The sequence below is a fragment of the Varroa destructor genome, unplaced genomic scaffold (assembly GCF_002443255.2).
Source record: "Varroa destructor unplaced genomic scaffold, Vdes_3.0 BEIS01000006.1, whole genome shotgun sequence".
Taxonomy (NCBI): Eukaryota; Metazoa; Arthropoda; class Arachnida; order Mesostigmata; family Varroidae; genus Varroa; species Varroa destructor.
This window is the reverse complement of record NW_019211459.1, coordinates 9,024,622-9,046,457: the sequence shown is the minus strand read 5'-3', so window position 1 is coordinate 9,046,457 and position 21,836 is coordinate 9,024,622. Positions and strand designations below refer to the sequence as shown.

The 21,836-nt window shown below is 41.6% G+C and overlaps 2 protein-coding genes across 11 annotated transcripts in view; one reads left to right on the top strand and one right to left on the bottom strand.

Moving 5' to 3' along the window:
• Nucleotides 1-21,836, top strand: part of IFT43 (intraflagellar transport 43) — a 37,578-nt gene that overhangs the window by 13,202 nt on the left and 2,540 nt on the right. For 2 of the 8 annotated variants that reach the window (XR_002674609.2, XM_086993737.1), the window contains exons 1-3: nucleotides 16,370-16,831; nucleotides 20,059-20,196; nucleotides 21,269-21,332. Coding sequence is in view for 4 of the 8 variants with exons in the window: in XM_086993737.1 (XP_086849863.1) it covers nucleotides 20,108-20,196; nucleotides 21,269-21,332 (153 nt within the window). In the remaining 4 variants the exon portion in view is untranslated. The other 6 variants (XR_015330657.1, XR_015330656.1, XR_015330658.1 and 3 more) reach the window with 6 other exon arrangements.
• On the bottom strand, nucleotides 4,936-15,270 carry LOC111253361 (xylosyl- and glucuronyltransferase LARGE2s-like). Of its 3 annotated transcripts, XM_022812638.2 has the most exons (10): nucleotides 15,034-15,270; nucleotides 14,035-14,235; nucleotides 13,605-13,860; nucleotides 13,042-13,399; nucleotides 12,604-12,827; nucleotides 10,929-11,103; nucleotides 10,496-10,747; nucleotides 8,941-9,181; nucleotides 8,414-8,662; nucleotides 4,936-5,597 (listed from the first exon to the last, which is right to left on the bottom strand). In XM_022812638.2, exons 1-9 carry the CDS (start codon nucleotides 15,268-15,270, stop codon nucleotides 8,426-8,428), a joined length of 2,181 nt encoding a protein of 726 aa, XP_022668373.1. In that variant the 3' UTR covers nucleotides 4,936-5,597; nucleotides 8,414-8,425. The 3 variants fall into 3 exon arrangements, with proteins under 3 accessions (XP_022668373.1, XP_022668372.1, XP_086849829.1); XM_022812637.2 differs by having other exon boundaries at nucleotides 4,936-8,662; XM_086993703.1 differs by lacking the exon at nucleotides 14,035-14,235 and having other exon boundaries at nucleotides 4,936-8,662.

Sequence of the window (21,836 nt, the reverse complement as noted above, 5' to 3'; positions counted from 1 at the left end):
TTAGTCAATTGTCGTATCAAAAAAGAATGAAAAATGAATAAATAGAAAATAGGTGAGAAAACAAATCCTTCTGATGAAGAAAAGGAAATAAAAGAACGGGTCGCATTTACCGGCGATGCTCGGCCTCTACAGTACTACGATGAGGCTAGCTCATAATAGTTTCAATAATATGAGGCATATTTTACAATGTCAAAAAGAGATCAATAATCGCGTACCAGCAAAGCATCACGGAACGCGGCGAGGTAGAATGAGCGAGACTACAGACGTCTATCTCATGAATTCTGACATCATCGAACGTAGGAAGCCCGATCGAATCGCTAGCTCATCATCGAGGAGACTTCATGAGTCCGAGTTGATGCATTCAGCGTCAGTTCGTCCAGCTAGCCAGTTAAAAGGATCGACAAACATCGCAGCTTCGGCGGCAGTTCCTCACCTGTGGGAAGGCTGCACCATACGATATGAATAGAGCACAATAATAGTTCGCAGCTATCGCCAGCGGAACTCGAAGAATGCCGGAGCCGTTGGACGATGGCAGATTTAAAATGCTGTCTCGCTATTGTGCTTCGTCGCCACCGTTGGCCGAAAACTTCAAGTAGCTTACCGGGTTCAGCGCAACTGGGACAAACTATCCGAGTTACCAGGCGACCCCAAAAACACACGGACGAATAAGAGAGATACAGAGCTATCGCTCACTGGTGGGGCTAGACAAGCCGAACAGGACATCTAGGTAGAGTAAGCAGAGAACGGATAACGTTACTCGATGCTGAAGGCCGCTTCACCGCTCGTTGAACACTGTTTAAGGCCGAACGCTATTGCAAACCTAACAGCACACCTTTGTAGTTCGTACGCAGTGCAGAAGAATATAGACGGGAGGCTGAATAAGGCCCAAATTCAGTTTGCTATTTGCCCGTGCAGCATTATGACTTTGTGCTTTGGCTGTCTACGGAAGCAGCTAGATAATGCGACGATACCGACATTTTGGAGCATGTCGATGCTCATATAAAGCACTATACAGAAAGCTCGTACTGTGTAGTAGTTGCTTGTGAGGTTACGTGAAATCCAAATATATCTCACACTAGATATAGACATTGTTCGATCAATTGTTAGCAAAAAGCCGTAGAACAGTATAGATCGTTTCTTTACCACAACTAGACATCGTCGTCTAGACATCGTCGATTAATCGTCAAAACAAGAAATGCTACGTTCCAATCTAACCTCGTACAGGAATTACTAGAAAAAAAAAAAAAAAAAAAAAAAAAACTATGTCAAAAAGAGTTTCTGCTTCTATGTCGCTCAGTTAAAATTTACCACCTTGAAATTATATTATAGCATAATCTGGTTTAACATACGATTCTTCTCTTCATGATTTCAACTTATGATTAACTTACGTATGAACCTATTCTAGATATATTGTTAAGGAACAGTGACTGGTCAGAAACAAACAAAGGCTAGGGATAAAACGGAACAAGGAACGTTTGAAGAAGCTTTATTGTTTCAGTCGCGTAAAGTCTAACGACGCTACGGCGATTTACCGGGAGCACATAGATGCAACTAGCTGTCGTCATACGCTAATGGAAATTATCTATCCAAATCCGTCCGAACCTTCAGCTTGTAACAACTCATAACACGAGTCAGTCAGTCAGACAGACGTTTGTACTACATTGCAAAATGATCCGTGGTGGAAAATGTAAAGCATGCACGAACGAACCGAATTATCTCGAAATGCCTTCCATCTTCACATCTTCGAAATGCCACCAGCTCAGAAAAAGAGAGCGAGAGCGAGCGGGCGAGGGAGGGAGGGAGGGAGGGGGAGAGAGAGATTGCGCACTGAAACTTCGTCATTCTTTTTGACTCAATAAAGTCTTTTCTCACCGAACAGCTGAACTTCGTTGATATTTTACTCGAGGGAGGTCCCCCTATTGTTCCGCGGACTATTTGGCCACGGAGAGATTTTAGTTTTTTGAAGAAAAATCAGAATCTACCATTGTGCTGCTATAATAATGTAACGCGTAAGCACTAGAGTTGTTTTGTTTGAAACTATAAAACAAAACGATGAATCTATAAAAATTTTACGGTGTAACTTTCAACGAACCCTATCCTTTTATCGAACTTCATTGTTATGTTTCTATTAAATTTTCACCAATTTGAAATATTGTTAAGTGTGAAATATAAATTATCGATGTAATCTTCCATTTTGTTATTGAACGATAACAGGTGCGCCAAGTGTGAACTCGTAGCTGCTTGAGTGTTCCGATTATTTCTCTACGGCGGTAACCTTGTCAGTGCCCACTTAGATTATCGAACAAATGCTTTTAATCGTTTGTATTATAAATAAATAGAAACAGCGCATAATCGACACAATCTAAGCTTCGTTGGCGACGACCGTTAACGCCTTTGAACCGTTTATTTTTCGAAACGAATATATATAGAACGAACGCTTAGAACAAGTGAAGCTGCTGATCCGGAAGGAAGTGGTGAAATGGAAGGTAGCATCTGAGTGCGTGCGACGATCCCAGTTAGAGCTAAAAATCGTTGGACGACTTACAGAACCCGTTTAAAAAAAAATGGCGCCCGTGAATCGAATGTTTGTTCGGTAAACTATCAGGGCACAGTGATGTTGTCGAGGCTTATTAAAGTGGGCTCCGACAAATGGGTGGTGGTGGTAACGATGATGCTGGTGGCCTATTGCATAGTCGTTGCTATGCTCGTTAAGTGAATTTTTCATCTGCCCCTCTCCTTTACCTGTCCAGAATATTTAGTCTATTATAAGTGCACTTATGTTTCGTAGAAGATCGCAGTTATTATAATATTGTAAGATAATATTCTCTGCTGAATGTCCAAGAACGTTCATTGTAGTTTTTACAATTAATGTTGCCAATGTAAGGTTTATTTACAGAAATGTTCGTCGAATATTTTTTTCTTTTTTAGCAAAGCCAACATTTTTATTGTTCTCAATTTGTTTCTTGTTAATTTCTCCCGCTATATATTCCACAATAGTTAGTGGCCATACTAAAAAAAATGGAAGCTGCTTAATGGCAAGCATGTTATGCCTGATTCGTCATATTCATGGTGTACTTTCTTGTGCTACCCCCAAATCATTAACCGCGCTCACTCAATCTGAACATACGAATCCCGTCTATTTTCGTCGCTCTTTCAGCGTTTGCCGCCACATTGCCACGCACAAACCTGATGAACAAGACATGAAAGGGTGCCCCCTGACAACAGCGGGGTGCACGTGCACGATCATGCTTTTGGCATCGAACATTCCCCTGTGTCGATAACTGTGAATGTCCAGGGTAACATGTGATGGCGGCCAGAGAAGCTTCATCGAGTGAGCAACTACGAGATTGTGCGTGGACAATATCGAAAATTTTGCCTTTTTTTCTCGACGTACACGTAAATGCAGGCTCTTCGGTCCGTTGCCACCAACTGAGCGAACGTCGCTAGTGGACTTCTTTCGTCGGCTGAAACGGCCACCGGTGCACTGAGAGATGAAACCATATATGCTGAAATAAGCACCCTCACGGGAACATGAGAGCGGTGTACGCTCATTGCCGGCGTCGGCGCCGATTTCATCGTTAGCGTGGCTGCAGGCAGCAGTCTCTGTTCAAGCTGCTCTTTTATGTTGCGTAGGTTAGTGTTGTTTTGGATATCATCCATGCTACCATGAGCGATAGATGGTCTACAGCGAACGGATCGCGGAGAAGAACAGAGGTACGTTGAAACGAAGAGACGAATTAGGGGGGTGAATGTGATGCGGGGCTTAGGGGAAAGGAAATCAAAGACCTTGTGATGAATAGATATTTCTCTGGCTTCTGCTACCCAGCAGAGTTTTGCATTGCTACTCCCGCTAGCGGCAAATCTCTCGTTAGGCTTCCGAAACCGCCGCTGCCCTTGTGAATGCTATTGAACGCTACCGACAGGTGAATTACTATTACAAATGATTACCGTCGACCGATTCTGGTCCGCGCACCACAACATTGACGCGATCGAGCTAAGCCATCTCTCAGAGGCGTTTGTGGGAATCGCTTGTAAACGACGATTCTTTCGGTGAATATTTTCTTTCTCCCTCCAAGAACATTTCTTCCGTCGCTACGATGCCGCGTTACTTCGTGCTGCTCGTGGCGGTAGTGTACCCTGACGTTGTTGCGGCTCTATCGGTCACCACATACGGCTAGGACGCGACTAGTAAAGTTAAACGCCAAACGGCGTACCCCAGAAATGGTACCAGCTACTTGTACGTTATCAAGCCGCCAGAAATTATGAGTGTGATGGCATAATAATCATTTAATAATAATTATAATATTTAGCTGTCTTAATGTCTGAAGATGCTAATATATGTTTATCACAAGGGACTTCTCGTTCTTCTCCGACAAGTTCGCAACAATCTCAATATTTCGAGAGCTTTCAGTCCTGCGCGGGAAAAAAGAGCTTACACCATTGCCAAAATAAGTCGTTGTCGAAACACGTTTTCATTCTACGTCCTAGCGAAAATTATATATGCCAAACAGTTCAGCAAACGTAAAGTGAAGAAAAGCACGGAACGACACAAGGGGTTGGAAGAAGACAATAGATCTTCCTCAGTATCATTTATTCTGAGAGCGACGGGCTATGTTCGGTGCCGTTTCGCCAAATTCGTTCACTACATTCTAAGTTCCATGACAATTTTTCAAGCCGCATTTGCCTTTGACTGCCGCTACGTTACTAGCAATCTGAACAGAGATAGCAGATACAATATCTAATATCAGTTTATCTTCAATCTTCGAAATCTATACGCCGAATCGAAAATCTATACGCCTTGTATAATCCAGATGCTTTTTATTACAGCTCACACTGGTATCTCATTGAACCAAATAGACTGTTTGTACCGTATAATCGACCACATCACTATTACTAAAATCGATAAATAAACGATGAAGATTGAACACACCGATGTAATGCTTGTCGTTGTATAATATTCATTATAGATTTATCTTCACGGTAGATAGAAACATATATCTATAATTAATATGTTTATTATTTTGTCTCAATTTCTTGCTAGTACTACTCGTATATACAACATTGATTGCGTGTCATAAAATAATAATCATTATTGGTCAAATTAGGGTAAGAATATATTTAGGAGGGTGGCTAGTCGCTGCGCCTCCTTGACTTTAAATTGCATGGACACCTTTCACTGGTCTTCAGCTCACTCGACCGAAACATTCGATTCTAATTTTCTTTACCATATAATACATAGGACATCCTGTCTGTAGTCCTTAAAATCAACATATTTACGCACCACAGTATGATGACTTTCAGGGTAGCCTGTGTTCCGCTCCAGCGCCTCGTAAGTCCTGCTGACCGGGTCGCAGTCCTGCCGTAACCTAAATTTACTGTTTAAATGCAGTACTCTAATTCTTCAATTGTTCAGCCAGTGCCGGCATGTTTGCTTTTTAGTTTCAGACATCTTTTATTCTCAAAGTACATATATTTTATTTATTGTTTACCTAATTCGAATTAAGTTTTGATGTTCCATAGCTGCCCTATTCATCCTAACAATGTTTTTGTGACACGTGGCGACTGCGAATTGAAGTCCTATAGTCCTAAATAATTAACTGAAACGGAAGCACAGATTACTGTAGAAAAAGATACATATAATGCGAAAATAAACAACTTTTCATGCTGCATGAGCATATATATACTTAATTATACAAATAACGAATTTATTCTCAGCTTATCTATTTTTTTTTTTTAGTAAACTTCGTCATTCGTACAACTTGTCTAGGTTAAAATGGCGAAAAAAAAATGCCTGCTGATGACGAGGTTGCGACGCAAAATTATTTCGAATACATAAGAAAACTGCGCATGTACTCGTGCTGACAAATTCGGGTTTGTTCTTAGAATATTATAAGTTAATTAATTCTAACATGAGCCTTACATTGTGCCCAGTGGAGTGACAGTGGATTGAAAGATCATCAAATTTTCAGTGATTCGACCATTATAGATTCGTGCTTAATCCCGAAACAATGTCTTCCGTTATATCTTTTTGATCAAGCACGTGAAACGTAATTAGGTCTCGAAGTGTGAATGTTTCTAATCTCACTCTAATATTCTGTAAATATCCAACAATATTATATATGGGCCAACTCCGTGATCTTCAACTGGTCTTCACCAAAAGTTATCGCCGACGCTAATAACTAAGAACGCTGCGTCTCCTAAACATATGTGTACGTATGTACACGTATGGGTACACGTATGTACGGGTGGTGCCGTGGCGGAAAGGGGCGTTCCCTTTCCAATCCGCCACGGAATTCGGCTAGTTCCCTAGGAAGCCGTGTTCACTGCTCATAGTCCGCGCGAGCCAAGAGCGTCGCCAACCGATCTTGTCCCTGAACTTCCGAGTCACCTCCACCGCTAGACACTATTCAAGGAGCGCGCAAGGCTCTGCTCGTATAGGAACTTTAGAAGTTTACCAGTTTCGACTAACTTCGTAGATTTGACTGCAGTCGTGTTGGCTGTCGGTTTAAGCGCCTGTGTCATACTATGTTTTACTGTGTGATTTTCGTATGCGCACAACGCTGAATCCATATCAATTTGAAACAAATCAATAAAATTACTTGATTGAAAAGGCATTGCTGGTTATTGTCGATTGACCTGCCGTTGTCATTTTTGCTTCCGAGTATGAGTTCATTTCAATAACGAACTTTAACATCAGCGGAGTAGTATACCGTGAAGTTTTTACAGGTAGAGTCCAGAAAACGTCTATTTCACGGAATTACTTTGTCGTTGTGCCCGTTTAAAGGAGGCACGGTCTGTTCACACCCTTGAATTTCCGCTCAATGTAAATCGACCCTGTATTGTCATCGTACGATATCTTGACGACTCGTTTCGCCTGTATACATTTAGCATCGTTATAGATATGTACTTCTAATGCGAAATATTACAGATGGTCCTAACCGGTCCTCCTACTAGTGTTTGTTACTCACAGTATTTTGAACATTCGACAGAATTACCGCGTTGACTATGTCTACGTAGCTATGGACATCGATGTTCTACCGTTCGAAGTGAGACACATTGTTCAACAAGAGCTCGATCGAACTCGTCAACCGAACGTGATCTTCTCTAATGAAGATGCTGCCCAGCAGTGGTACCTGCAGCTGAAACATAGTCGGTTCCCTCCGTTGCTTTCTTTAGTATTATTGAGCTTTACGACAGGTGATTATTACCGATTGGTGGACTGTACCACGCAAATCATGTGTGACTATATTACACAGAGAAAATAAGTATGTATGCGCCGCCGACTTGTAAGTTTTTACGCATCTATATGTCAGAAGTTCCGCGACGACCATTGCTTTCAGTTACCTCTATTCTCTGTATTTCCCAACTACGATCCCCATGAGACAGATATCACTCAGTTATTACAATATGTACAGCAGGCTTAGGCAGGCCAACATACGCTATTTTAAAATTCATTCACAGTATATAAAACAGTGCATGTGCAATGTTCACGTACGACCCCATCGTTTCCCCATCCCCTGACCTTCCTAAACCTTCTCTCTATCCACTTGTATCAATAAGTACCACAGACTAACTGGATACGAGGCAGTACCTTATCGCTCATCCCTGGAATAGGTCTTTCCCATAATATCTATTTCGATAAACACTTTAAGTATTACACGAGTTATTTAGCTCGTCGCACATAAGTTCGCAACCTTTCCTGAGATTTTGTTATTCACACAGTTTGTATTTAGGGGAAAATGTTAGGAACAAATTAATCTTTGGCATATTTTCTATATAAATAGATTTGTCAGCTTTCGTCTGTCTCGGTCCCATCACACCCCGAACGTAATTAATGTAATGTTCTATAATCGAAGAGGAATGTGCTGTCTTTCCTCTACCTGTTTCCATTTCAACCATAAACGAAACTTACAGGCTCTTTTTTGCTCACTCTCATCGTACTGTTTTCGCTCTGCGACACTCCTGATAACATACAGCATCAGGCTGTTCTTGAGCTGTCGAGTTAACGGCTGTAATCATTCTCTACTGCCGTAAATCATTTGTCATGCCCCTAGTGTTACGGGTCTATATATACATACAGGGCAAGGGTCTGTTTGTCCATCGCGACTCCTTTATGCGAGGAAGGCACATTTGGACATCATCAGTAAACTAACTCTGGCAAGACAATACGAAGCGGCAAAGATACGACGTCTGCGTTCGCATCTTCAATCCTTCATCGAATAGGCAAGCGAGCTCGACACGTGAGTTGCTTCGTGCTGTTGTGCAGCGACGAGCGACGGGATTGATCAGTCTCATTTGGCTATACCTTTACTCGTTTAGTGGCTGATATCAGACGGAGACACAACGGACGATCGAACTCTAAACATTTAAGCGGTACAGTTAATGACCTCTGATACGTCCAGTAGTAACTTACTTCATAGTTCTACTACGTGCATCGGATCTGCTGTCCGGGCTCGGGGTCGGCCGTTAACTGTTTGCCGTATTTGCGATTAATGTGTGCGACAAACTCGTTTTTAAGGGTTTTAAGACAGCTGCGATATTTTTTGGAGGATCGGAAGCGGGCTATGTCTAGCGATGGAGCGTGAGGCAAGTGTACGACAAACGCATTTGGTAGAACGGTGAATACGTAACCCTGAGCATGCAGCTCCATCGCGTGCGACACCTGTAACGGCAAAGCACACAAGCACAGCATGATAGCGGACGTTACTTTGTTGAGGTTTGCCCGACAAACGTCAGCCGATCATCATTCAAGATTATAGGAAAAGACCTTATCGGAAGTTGGTCATTAGCCACACAAAACCTTCGATACATATATATGCTTATTAGTTCACTGTGGCAAACACAGCATCGAAGCGTAGCAATGAGACGATTGTGTCAGATGTTCTAGGAAATGAACAGTATCGCTTTTATTGGAATACAACGTAAACTGTTCTGCCTTACCTTATTCCAGCCAAACCCGAGGAAACGGGTGTCAAACCTGATAACATCCTTTCGAACCACAACATACGGCTCGAAATGCGGTTGCCATCCAACCTCGTAGGGCGTCGTGGCCGTTTTCCACTTGGCGAAGTCTGTAGCGGCGTGACCCGCACACCACACATCATGCCGAAACGTGAATACGTGACCTTCGTCTAGCATTTTTAGCAGCTCGGCCTTACTATGTGGAAATTCGACGCGGTACCTAAGTTGAACAAAACGAACGGCAATTATTATTGTTTTTACTGCGAAATAACAATACAAGTGAACATTTTCTACTGCCAGACGTTCCTAGTTAAATCAGCTCTAGAAACAATTTATAATATCAGGTTATTACAGGCCAATCTGGCATGTTTTTAAACGAAATAATATTTGAACTGCGCGCGTCTACTAGACGGAATCGGACTGATCAATATCCCAGTCTCGTAAAAATCTCTGAGTAATAGTAAGATATATAATATCTGATATATGTAATAGACAATATTTGTATACACAATTCTCAGAAGAATTCTCTCACTTGTCGTACTTAATTGAATAAATAAATTTACTACTTTAGCTATAATATTTCATTTATTAACTAAAATTTGTAATTCCGAATTACTAGCCTACTAATTGCCTTTTGACTTAAATGACTTAATACGATATTCATCTATAACAGCCGAACTGAGTTTGTTCTAAGATAAATAAGTTTAGAACGAAAACCATCTTTTGAGCTCGAAAATCAGCGTTCAATGGGGAAGTTCTTGATCTTCGAAGGTCACAACGCTTATGAAGACCCGTGAAAGCATCAGGCAAAGAGGCCTTAAGCGAGAGCACGATACGTGAATGGTGCCAATGTTTCGAGCACGAAAACTGCAGTGTTAATATGAACACATTGCTATTATCGTAGAATTCGCTTTCGAATTTAAGGGCTCCGTTGGTCAAAACTGGCATTACACATGTACTGTGTTGCAGTATTATAGGCCAAATTCAGAAACTAATTGAAGGCATACGTCCCCCTTGAACAGTTAAAAATTGCTGCATCTCGCCAGCGATTTGCAGAGCTTTACTCAAAAAAAAGCCCGCATGTAGCACACCTCATCACCATGCCTTAGTTACTTCTTGGATTGGGCCGAGCTTGTTCTTCTGATCTAACTCGAGTGCTATTTCGGGGTTTTATAGGGCAACTGGTTTTAGCCCAGCTAGTTCAAGACTTATCGAAGTAAAAAGGCCTGTCGGATTCGCTCGCAACAGCCTCATGTAACCTAATTCTGCAGACGAAAAAAAGCTTGAGACTCTAAGTAACAATATGCAGACAGCCATTTCGATTAATTCCATAAAACTAAAAACTACATACGAGCGCTCCATTTTCGTTAAACAATTTTCGTCTAATCTTCATAATCGAACTGTCACGTGTTGATTAGCAGGACACAAGTCTAACTGTAGTTTGGCTTTGGCGGAAACAACGCTTCAAAACAACTATCCTTATGTGAAATACGTTCTTTCGCTACGAACTGTTTTCGAAGGTGGGCCTTCTTACCTATGCGTCTCAAAGGCTGGAACAACTAGCGCCCGATTTGGCGGTTGTTGTTGGATGGATTCCATTTGCTGGTCTCGTGGAGTGTCCATTCGTAGCAGACGAATGTAGTTTCGTAGCGTCTCGTAAAGACCTACGACGGGCAGGAAATCGATATCTGTCAGGAATACAAATGGTGATCGAGCCTGTTCGAGGGCTACATTGCGCAATTGGTTAACTGGATACAATGGACCATCGCGGTATACGATGTGGTACCTATAGATTGTGGCAGAAGGAAACGCAAATACACACATAACGTTATATATCGATTATTCAAGCAGTTTCCTTAGAACTGTATCCGTCATAATGGTAGATTCTCCTTGAAACGCTAAGGGACCCTGACTTCGTATAGTTGTAATCCTGGAGACTTCAATATATTGTTACGACACGAACGTACCCGATATTTCGTCGCTTGGAGAGCACCTCGGAATTGAGCGTAAAGGCAAGAAATTGCTGTACCTCAGAATCCGACAGGTACAGAGCTAAGGATATGGGTCCTGGCCAATGCTTGCATAACGCTTCCACCATCTGTAGGCGGTCCATCGACAGCTGGGTGACTAAGGTAACGTCGTCTGTGAGCATTTAACAAAATGGATATTGAGTGATTTATTCTTCGCGAAATGCCGCTTATAGCTCTCTTACACGCCCTATAATTATCGTTACTATCGGTCGTTCCGTTTCGACTTACTAGCGGGACAAAGTTGATCTTGTTCCAGTTATTGTAACAAACTAAACAGCCTAAGCAAGCTGAATCGAAGCGTGAACGCATCAGTCGCCCGTCTATGCTACAACTGGTCATCGTTAGTATTCGACGAGAAAACACCCAAGAAATTTCTGCACATAAACGAACGTCCGGTCAAGAGGCGGTAGCAGTTACCAGCCATATAATGCGGCAGGTGTGCAAACATTTCAGTGATGCAGCCCTTGAAATGGCATAATTTGGGCACCGAGAAAGCAGATGCGTCAGAGACCTCACAAAGAAATTTGTTCGATGTCTTTCACCGCAGGAGACTGAACAGCTGGAATAGTTCTTCAGAAAAAAAAGGAAAAAAGTTCTTCAGAAATAATTCGTTAGGATTACTAGACAAGCCTGCATTACAAACAACTGTCGATTATGTCATTTCTCTTAAGCGTACGGAGGCATTGATGAAAAATGATTTCGGCCTAGTAAGTGTTGTCCGACAGCAGAGGTCGAAGAGGCATGGGCCCAGCTTTGGTAGACGCAACTGCCAATCTTCGAAAATATGAAGGTTCAGATCGGCCGTCGATCTGTTTGTCCTGCATTCGAGCAGGTACACACGAAAGTCTTTAAACAGGACGCTGGAGGTGTGAGGCCTCTCATTCGTGAATGTAAGACGCGAATGGTCCTTAGGATGCCTTGGACCAATCTCTAATGAGATTTATTCTATATAAGTGTACAGATATAATAAGCTGCTTTATGAACAAATTCCGCATCAGTTTCCATGTGCCAGATACGCTCTCTTGACAATATGCTTATAAGTGATCGCGAAGCAGCCAACACGGCAGCAAACGGGCTAACCAGTAGAAGAGCAAACAAACATTAAAGTGGCAGACGAGTCGTTCACTCTTCCCTGACGATAACAATGATCGTCTGCCCACTTAATTAGTTCATTTCAAACAGCTATGCATTAGTATGGAGAACGACACGATCCAAGTTCGGAACCGACATTTGAGAGCCCGGCACTTGTCTGTTTCTTCGACCAACCTATTAAAAGAAGATTTAGTAGCTTGTGGTAAATCTCACTGGCCTGCAGCCATTGCAGAACTTTACGTGTACGATAATGTGTCCTTTATTGGACTACGAGAGCAAAGCGAAAATGCTATTTATGTGTTTACCAATCTGGCCAACCAGGCTCACAGTGAGATAAAAACAAAAAATGCATATGGTGCCTTTTTGTTGCGAACATGTCCACAAAAAGCAATTATATATGCAATAAATTTTAAGTTACCGTATGCGTCTTACACCTATATACCTATATATATAAATTGTGTAACTTTACTTCACTACACAACTCCGTCGTGGACCCTTTTCCACTAATAACATCACAAACCTTGCGTGGATTCATAATCAAATTCCATATAATATAGATGTGTTCTGTATCTGGTAATATTGCCTCGGCGGAATTCATAACATGGATCATCTTCGTCCAGCCCTTGTAGTTGATCTCGCGATGACGGGGCCATGACCCCCTCCAAAGTCGAGCTTCGGTTGCAAGAAATTAGCTCTCTGCGTAGCAAATTGCCGTCGTACTCCAAAAATGTCAGATACATGTTCCTACAGATAGATCCGCGCGAGAACACAAGTAGGCATGTCATAATTTCCCTATTGCAAAATAAAAATCTAGAATTTTGTGTTAAGTATTTAGAATTTATTTCTATAATTTGCTACAAGACTCAGTATAACTATTGCTTCGATAAATTACCTCCGGAATTACAAATTACAGGCACTGCTTTTGCAGACGAACTTCCTCCATCGAGCCAAAACTCACCGAAAATATTGCACGTGCTTATTTTTTACACGTAGCTTCTTTGGAGAATTCCAGTGGATCACTTTTAGATCTTCAACCTCCGAGTAACAGAATTCCGACAGGGTGTTATCGCCTAGTTGAACATTCCATTGGCAAGGCAGTTGAAGTAGCATCGTGGGGTACGAGTTAATTACTGCATTGAAGATATCTTGATCGGCAAGCGAGGTGAAGTACATGGAGCTAAGCTCCCGTTCGGCTACGTGGCGCCAAAGATCGTCCCACCCCAGAGATCGCAACTTTCCGAGATGAAGAAGTATAACGCCGGTATTGAAGCCCCGACCCAAAGCCGGCCATGGTTTGTGATGTTTCCATAATTTACCTGTGGGAACATATTAGATGGGGCCCTGTGTATAACATCTAATTTCTGATACAAGGCATATGCAAGCACGATCTTTGACGTTGAGCTTTCTCAAATCTGCGACAAACGTATTATTATGTCTTATTGACGCAGTATATTATTTCGCCACGAGAAGGTTGAGATTAGATTGTTCGTTCACAACATCGTGTATGTTCTATTAACTTACCGAGATACCAATCGCTTTGGTTCTCAACAAGGGCAATGGCATGCTTAGGCCCAAAGGAGTCGAAAAGTCGCCACAGCTGGGCGATATCGCAGGCAAACGTGACGTCGGTATCAAGAACGATAGTCTTGGCAAGTGACTGCGGTAAAGCTTTTGTTAGTACGAGCTTCATAAGCCCATATATTCCGGAGTAGTGTTTATTGGGTATCCAGTTGACATCCTTTGCCAACTTGTCGGTCAGGTAAAACGAGTACTCCACCTAATAGAGCCAAGCCATTGTAGCAGACGACAAAACATATCAATGGTAATGTTTGGTTCAATCTCGCTTCAATTTATTATTATGCTTAACTTTATTTTCGAATAATTCCAGAACGAAAAACTGCCGTCAGATAGGGTCAGTACACTATCCTAATGCGAATTTCCGGTTGTTTACCTGCGGAATTTCCCAGGTGCTAAAGAGAATCGATAAAATATTGTGCGCCACGCTATCCGTAACAAGATGCAGATGTAATGGATTCTTGCGGTAGAAGAGTACGCTCTTAATTAACGTTACGAGGGACCGCGTCGACTTATAGCCGGCACTGACAATGGACACATGAATAACTTGACACTTAAGCGCACGCGCCGCAGATGACTGTAAAACAGAAATCAATGTTCAAGTAATTACATCCGTTACAGTTCCGTCTACCGTCCACACAAAGCAATCGAACGTTGCAAACGAATACGTGTATAAGACCTGATGCAGGGCGATCAAATTTAAATGAGAAACGGCAAACAATTGTTTTTTTTATAAAATCATTCCATGCGCTATATATTGACGTTTCCGAGGGAAGGTAACATCTCTTGAATATCGGGATATGATAAAGAAATAACTGTCCTACGAGCATTTTGAACGAGTTGGGCCTTTTCACTGATTTCGATATCGGCATCTTCCGAAACGGCGCGAGCAGACGTGTGACAACATGTCAGTGGTAAGCAAACGTCGTTTCGGCCGCAATCTAAAGAAGAATAAATCTTCAGCGACCGCTATCGCCAGCGATCCACTTATTTCAGTATCTTTTTCTATCAGTTTGCTACGTTCTAACCTCCGATGTTATGTCTATGAGGGGCGAGAATGATTAAGTTGTGAGGACACCCAGAAGACGAGGTCTAGATCCTTTGCGGCATCGTGCTACTTTTTGTGTCGCCCTGTTGATATATACTCGGCAGAATCAGAGATGCAATTGCCCTTAGTGAACAAACTCTTTCTTGTAACGCTCAGAAACGGAAAAGCAATTGTTTTACCACATTTTCCGAAGGCTTTTTGAAGGAACAATCATTCTTTGTGTTTTGAAACCCAGGCTTCGTGAATAAAGGAAGCTATCGATACATACATATTTTTATTGACTTCAAATAACGCAATCATTATTGTACACTAATAAAAGTTTTTTACCTGTGAACTATCATTGGCGCGTTGCAGGTTGAGCAGCTGTCCGTAGCACTCGTGCAGTTCTCTACGCAGCAGCTGACTTCGTGCCTCGAGTTGGCGAATTTGTTCCTGTTGCTGCTGTTGAGCACTGGTCGCTCTTCGGGCACCCACCAGCCGATCGACGCTGAACGATTTCCATAAAGATAACAGTGAAACGCACAGCACAACGGACAGGCCCAACCGTCGAGGCAAGCTCCGCATACACGCAACCTGCGTCCAACGCACCTAACGGCCTGCGCCTAGCGCCGTAGGCCGTTAACGCGCTCTGGCGGACGATGCCCGAAAGACATTAAGAACGAGGGCCAACCCCTCCGTTCATTTTTCTGTAGGACCACGCTGTGGTCACTAGGTGTAGTCCTGTCCGAATTGACGTGCCGCCACTGGCGTTTTTCCGGTTTTAGCTTCGTCAATGACAGACGTAAGCAGCTTTTCACGTCTGAACGCCTTGATCCCCTCTGCGCCTTCTCTAGTAAATTCACACAAATGGAAACACCTACAGGGACGCCTTGAACCACGCGTATAACCGGGAATTGAAACGTCACATAGCGATCAGTGTGACAGGCATTGTAACAGCTGGAAAACGAGGACAAGCAAAAAATGGCGGTCAGTCGGTTTCAGTAGTGGAAACTGTAAAGGTTTTATCTACGTCGTTCCATTGGAAGACAACAGAAACGAAAAAAAAATTTCTACCAAATGGAAATATTTTGCCGCGTCAGAGAACAGCGCCTAGAGGATTGCAGAATGGTGAAGCGGTCTGCTGTGAGAGCTATTCACTCGTTGGCGTCAATCTATATGTCAGAAATCCAGATCGAACATGTGGGAACGAACTGACAACTAGAATCCTCTCAAACGTAACGGGGCAAAAGAGTGAACAGCAAATATTTTCTTTTTAGATTCCCTTTTCATTTGCGCATGAGGCTTTGTATTTGATCTTTAAAAGGTTATCGCGTAAACTAGACGTCAACTCTTCGTCCATCTGTCTTTTTATAAAATTACTGTATAACAGTGTAACTATTAAGTTTAGACGTCTATAGTGCTAAATGTGTGTATAGCACGGAAACACCCGAAACGACCTGAATATCAAATATCGCTTGTGAAAAATCCACACGTTCAAAACCTTACATAAACAAACGTATTTTTTTACTTTCACACGTTCCGTGCGGAAACTTACCAAGTTATAGAGCCCTATTGCGGGCTTAATTTTGATTTCTTCCCATAAATGCGATTGAGTCATCAATGACGCGGCTTGATCTACACCTGGAGGTGTTTGAAGTTGTGAGGTGTTTGGTGGTACCACGCATGTCTCTGGTGGATTAGAACACAACCCTTTGTTTTAACTAAGATACTACAGGATATTATCGAATAACGTTTCTAAAAGGGAAAACGGGCCTCTTAATTACATAGTGAAAAAAGAGGTAATATATACATGAAGTACATTGCATGAAGGTACTATAGTTTATTTTAATTTGAATTTGAGTCAATAAACATAAAATACATGATTTGAGCTTTTTAGACCTGAACAATTTCCTGTGCCGCTTTTTTCCGCTAGTCGCAAAAAACAACACTGTTTTCAATGAGTGTAAACTAATCCGCTTAGTATTAATTCTTCATTGTTTGCGAGCGCTGGTCATTTCTGTCCGTGACTGCCATTCGTGTAACTCTGTTAGGCATCGTATGGTTGCCATGGTGACCACGCTCCTCAAAGTCTGTACAAGGTCTCGGAATTACTCATAACACTCTGCTGTCGACTAGCGAGACACAGGTTAGTAGTTCGATTGATTTGATTATAGGATGTATTTACTTAAGATACTCATATCCCACCCACTGTCCAAAAATTATCCAGAGCTACATGTGGACGAGATGTCTTTTAGCTCGCGTAGCCTGTTTTATATTTCTATCTATGAGCGGAATCTATACGATAGGGAAGATCCCATCCTCCTCTAGTCGCGAGTCGGAGAAATACCAACGCGCAGTGAATTTTAAACCAACGCCTATTATAACTTATGTTTTTCGCACTATGCTTAGTGAAGTTATTACAAACATCAGACACAATGTAGAAACGGTGCATCTGGTTCGTTTTGTTCAGTCGTTATATTTCTATGTGTCATCTGGTTGTTATTTACGCTGTATTTCTCTCGCATTGATTGTCTAGCTAAATATGTACTACATGACTATTGCTAGATATACATGAACCGTAACCAGAATATTTTGTGAACTTCTTATGAAAACTTACTCTGCATATGATTCATAATTCATTAATCATCATCATCATACCACATTTATTTGACAAGTTGTTCTTCCTTGTGTGTGTAAGCATAGATTAGGGCGCTTCGTAGGCCTTTGTGCACTATTTGAAGTCTACATGGTTCCACACGCACAGGTATCTGTAGTAAACGAAAAAAAGAGTTTATTTGATAACGAAGCTAATATCAGCTACCCAGCTCAGATCAACTAGATAAACATAATAGAAATGCAAGAAAGAAACAAAATAATTGAGAACTTTCGAGATTTACCCTTGTGTTACCACGCGCACCTGAAGAGTTAATTTTTTTTTATAAGGCTAAAATCCGGGGCACACTTCCGATTTACTGCAGCTGAAACAGCTGGGATATTTCACGACCCAGAAATTACTGCAGTTCGAAGCGCCGAATAGAGTCCAGAAACGGACTCTATAGAGAACTCTATAGAAAGGACTCCGTGATGGATGGGACGGTAGAGCGTGGAAAGATATTTTTCGCTCATTTTAATGTTTTTTCTTATTTAACGATTTTTTTTTTAAATTTAACAATAGACAGTGTCTGCGATATCTAAAGCATGACTAAAAAAGAAAACTGGCCCCGTTCAGACGGAGAATTTCGTAAGTGAAGCGGGAAAAAATTAGCATATTATAGTAAACGGGAATAAAAGAAAGTTTACGGATGTCTCAAGTGTTTTAGGTGATCCATTCTGTCTTGATGAGCGTACTGTGGCCACGGGTGCGGCACACTTAACAAACCCTCAGATATGCGCTAATATAATTAACTGTATATAATAACAGAATGTCAATAAACAGGGAGGGACGGAGAGAGAGAGAGAGAGAGAGAGAGTGGGCGAACATGTAGGTTCCTCTTAGTAGTGCAAATGAAGTTGAAGCGTTTTATCCATGTATACGCTAGTGTCTACGAGCCTCGCCGTCGGCAAAACTTTGAAAGAGATCTATCTATCTGGACACAGATTGTGATGATGACAAACGAAACTTAAATAGCCGCCGACAAAATGAACGCTCCCCAAAGCTGAAGATGGCTGCACCTATCGAAACGATTTAGTCAGTACGAACTGGATAGCCTACAAGCTAAAAACTTCCATAAAAAGCAAAGAGAATAGTCAGTGTGATAATATTTCATGTTGAAACAGTGTTGTAACTAATGCTTCTGAAAAAGCTGCTGATAGCTGTAGTAGCTTCATGTATTCATCGGCCAATCAGTGAATTGCATGGAACTTGGAAGCTGCCGATTGTCTCGTGGCAGGATCTTGGTTGAGCTGCTCTTAACAACGGCCGCAGACAACCAAATGCAAAAAAGACAGAAGTTAATGATATAGCACAGAATAAATAAGCTAGATTTCTTTGAATAAATCTACGAGGCAACTATAAGAATATTTAGAAATTTGAAGTGATAAGTGATCGAGTAAATCGGATGCATACTCATAAATGCAAATGCAATGCCCTGCGGTATCCGCCGGTTCCTGCTACATTCGCCAGGCACAGCTGTGTGCATTATCGATGCCCTGAAATATGATGCAGCTGGACACTTATGGCATAACGAAGCCGACAACGTAGCTTCGTGCGAAAATGCGGAGGCAAATTCTGCCTTCAAAGCTGCTCGTCAAAGCAAGCAGAACTAAATACAACATCGTGCAGTTATGGGTTTTAAGTAAGCAACGTCTTTCAGGGGCTTCCACGTCAAGAAGTAACCTCGCACTAGACATTGACATATTCGCTGGAAATCTTCACAGCGTGGAGGGCCTTCGTGAAGTAACGCCGAAAAAATCAGCACCAGCTCGATCATTTCAGTCGTTTGGAGAGAAGGCAATTACCCCCGCATTAAGTAAAACCCATGCTGAAAAAGGGCTATGCAATATTCTAGAAGATTTGAGGAAAATATATTTACTTTACTAATGATGGTAGCGAAGTGCTACAGAAAGTGCCACAGAAAAAGGCGAGTACTTCGCTTGAACAGCAGTTTCGAGATAACTATAGAAATTGGCACTATGAGATATCTATTGTCACACAAATTCTAACCGAACCTGAACCACTCTTCTGCGAAGCGATTTGAGACCGAACCAGAATAAGATCTATGTGCTCAATAGCTTGGTGATAACTTTGCTTGCCATCCTTGCCATGGATTTCTCAGCAGACACAAAGTACCCAAATGGTTCCGGCACGCTTTGTGTGTTCGAAGCTCAGTCAAGGACCGGTAATTCAATAGTAGATTCCGGTATTTTGACATACCTCAAGGCAGATACAGTAGCAAAATTTGGGACAGAACCGAAGAGTACAATGTATAAACTCTTCGAAATCTGGCTGGAGCTTGGAAGGAACTATAAATAACATATAATGGGGAATGCGCGTCTTATACAGCTAGTGTCTGAAAAGAGAAGGGAGATATGTTGGGAGCAAACATGTACTCTTAACACTCCTGCATACTTAGCAGGACAAAAACCGTTGGCCGTTATAGCACGCAACCTTAAATAGGAGCATTTGAAAAAAATAAATGTAGTGAGATGCAATTTTAGCACTAAACGCAACGCGGTTTATGTCCTGGCATGGAAGAAGCTAATAAAACTATAACGAGTTAGAAAATAAAAATAGTTTCTATTCTATACAAGTGTCTTATTTTACTTATTAGAACTTGCGTCCTTTTCAGCCAAATTACAGTTCCCACTTGTAGGACACACTCAGACAGCGAAGTACACATATATAAATATATTGTTCAAATTGTTATTTTACAGGACCGCCATTTGTCGTAGGATTTCTGCGAAATCTGTTCAACAATCAACGATGGAGTACATACCCGACTTGAGTGAAATCCAGAGTGACTTTTTAGCAAAGCAGGTTGCCGATGCCCCGTCAATTTCGATATGTCATTTGTGAGTCAATACGTTAATTATCAATATCTTCATTAACTTTGATCGATGAGCATGACCAAAGTTCAGTACAAATATTAAAGATAATCCAATGACGATTTTATTAGAGCCCGGGTAATTATATTTAATGTGAACTGGTTCAGTAATCCCAAGCAATGAGTAACGTTGCTTTATGATGCCATGTCGTCTGGGTGAAGAAGCTCAGCAGGTGAAGCCAACGTTGTAATCACGCTCGGAGGATACTCACCATGCGCAAAATACTATTGATTTGAGTGTTCATTTTTCTATTTTTTTTTTTTTAATTTTATTAGTCTTTATGGCCAGTTTTATGCGTTTTACAGATGAATGGCTCTTTCGCGTGTTGCGACCCTTATTCCTTACGCAGACAGGAACCTCGGATTGTCATATCTAACTATCAACGATCTATAAGTAGGTGCTGAGTGAACGAAATCGGTTTCATCGAGCACCCGCTTTATAGATTTAAATATAACGATACTTGTTCTCAATTGTGCTCGATGGCCTGACTCGACCAATGGTGGTGTACAATCAGAAAAAAAGATGAGCCGAATTCATATATATTGAGACGTTTTATATTTTATATGCTGTCAGAAGTCAGTGCTGAACCGATCCGGCTTGCTCTTATTAATATCTTGCCGCAGAGGGCGCCTGTTTGACGTAAATGCCCTAATCTGACACTATGTAATGCCGATAAATTCTACTTCGTTCCGGCCTCGAGGACAATCTCTGACCAAGCCCTAAAAGGTTCTCCTCTAAATGCTTTTTTGAGTTTTACCGAGCCCAAGAAAATATAGGATTATATTACTTTTCTGTGTAAATGTAATCATAAAGCACCGGGCCAAATATGGGTTTCGTTTATTGATAGATCTAAAGTAATCTTCCGGTACGCTTGAGGGCTGTAAAGTACTGTAGCATAAGTTACAGTGTGTTTCGCATACATTGTACACGCTATATGGTAATAACTTAGAGTTAGTTATATAGTAATGATATTGCAGTTTTAACTACTAATATATTTTTAGCAATATCCTATTTTGCCATGCGGATAATTCTTTGCCAGTATGCGATCATCGTTGGAGGCCGAAGGGGACGCGCGTACTATAGAGAAAAAGATCGTTTCGGCGGTAAGTACGGCATCGAACACGTGCCGTTAACTTTAAAATAAGCGCTTGTCACTGATTTGATTGCGTCTTCGCCATTCTGCACCAGGTTATATTGCAGAATGGCTTTGTCCTTTCTAAACTTTTTTACAGTTACGTGGTAGCAAATGTCAGATGCTCGTTGTAGCACTTAGATATTGCTTTCATCGTAGGCTACATAAGCCACTGGACTAACAAACATGCGATTTTCTGATAAGACCTTCTAATTTTTTTCTAGTAATTTAACTTTTTGATTTCAGCTCTCACTGTGCAGTTTTGCTTAACCAGTGTGAACATTATTTCACTGCTATTGCAAACGGATCCCTATGATTTATCATACGGCAGACTTTATTAGAGGGGAATATCGGCGCCTTAAGGACTTAGCCCTTAGAAAAGACTAACGTTTGAACTATCATCAGATCTAAAATAACATGACCTGAACCCATTCATCAAAAGCTGTTCATGCACTGTATAGTAGCTTGCTTTTTC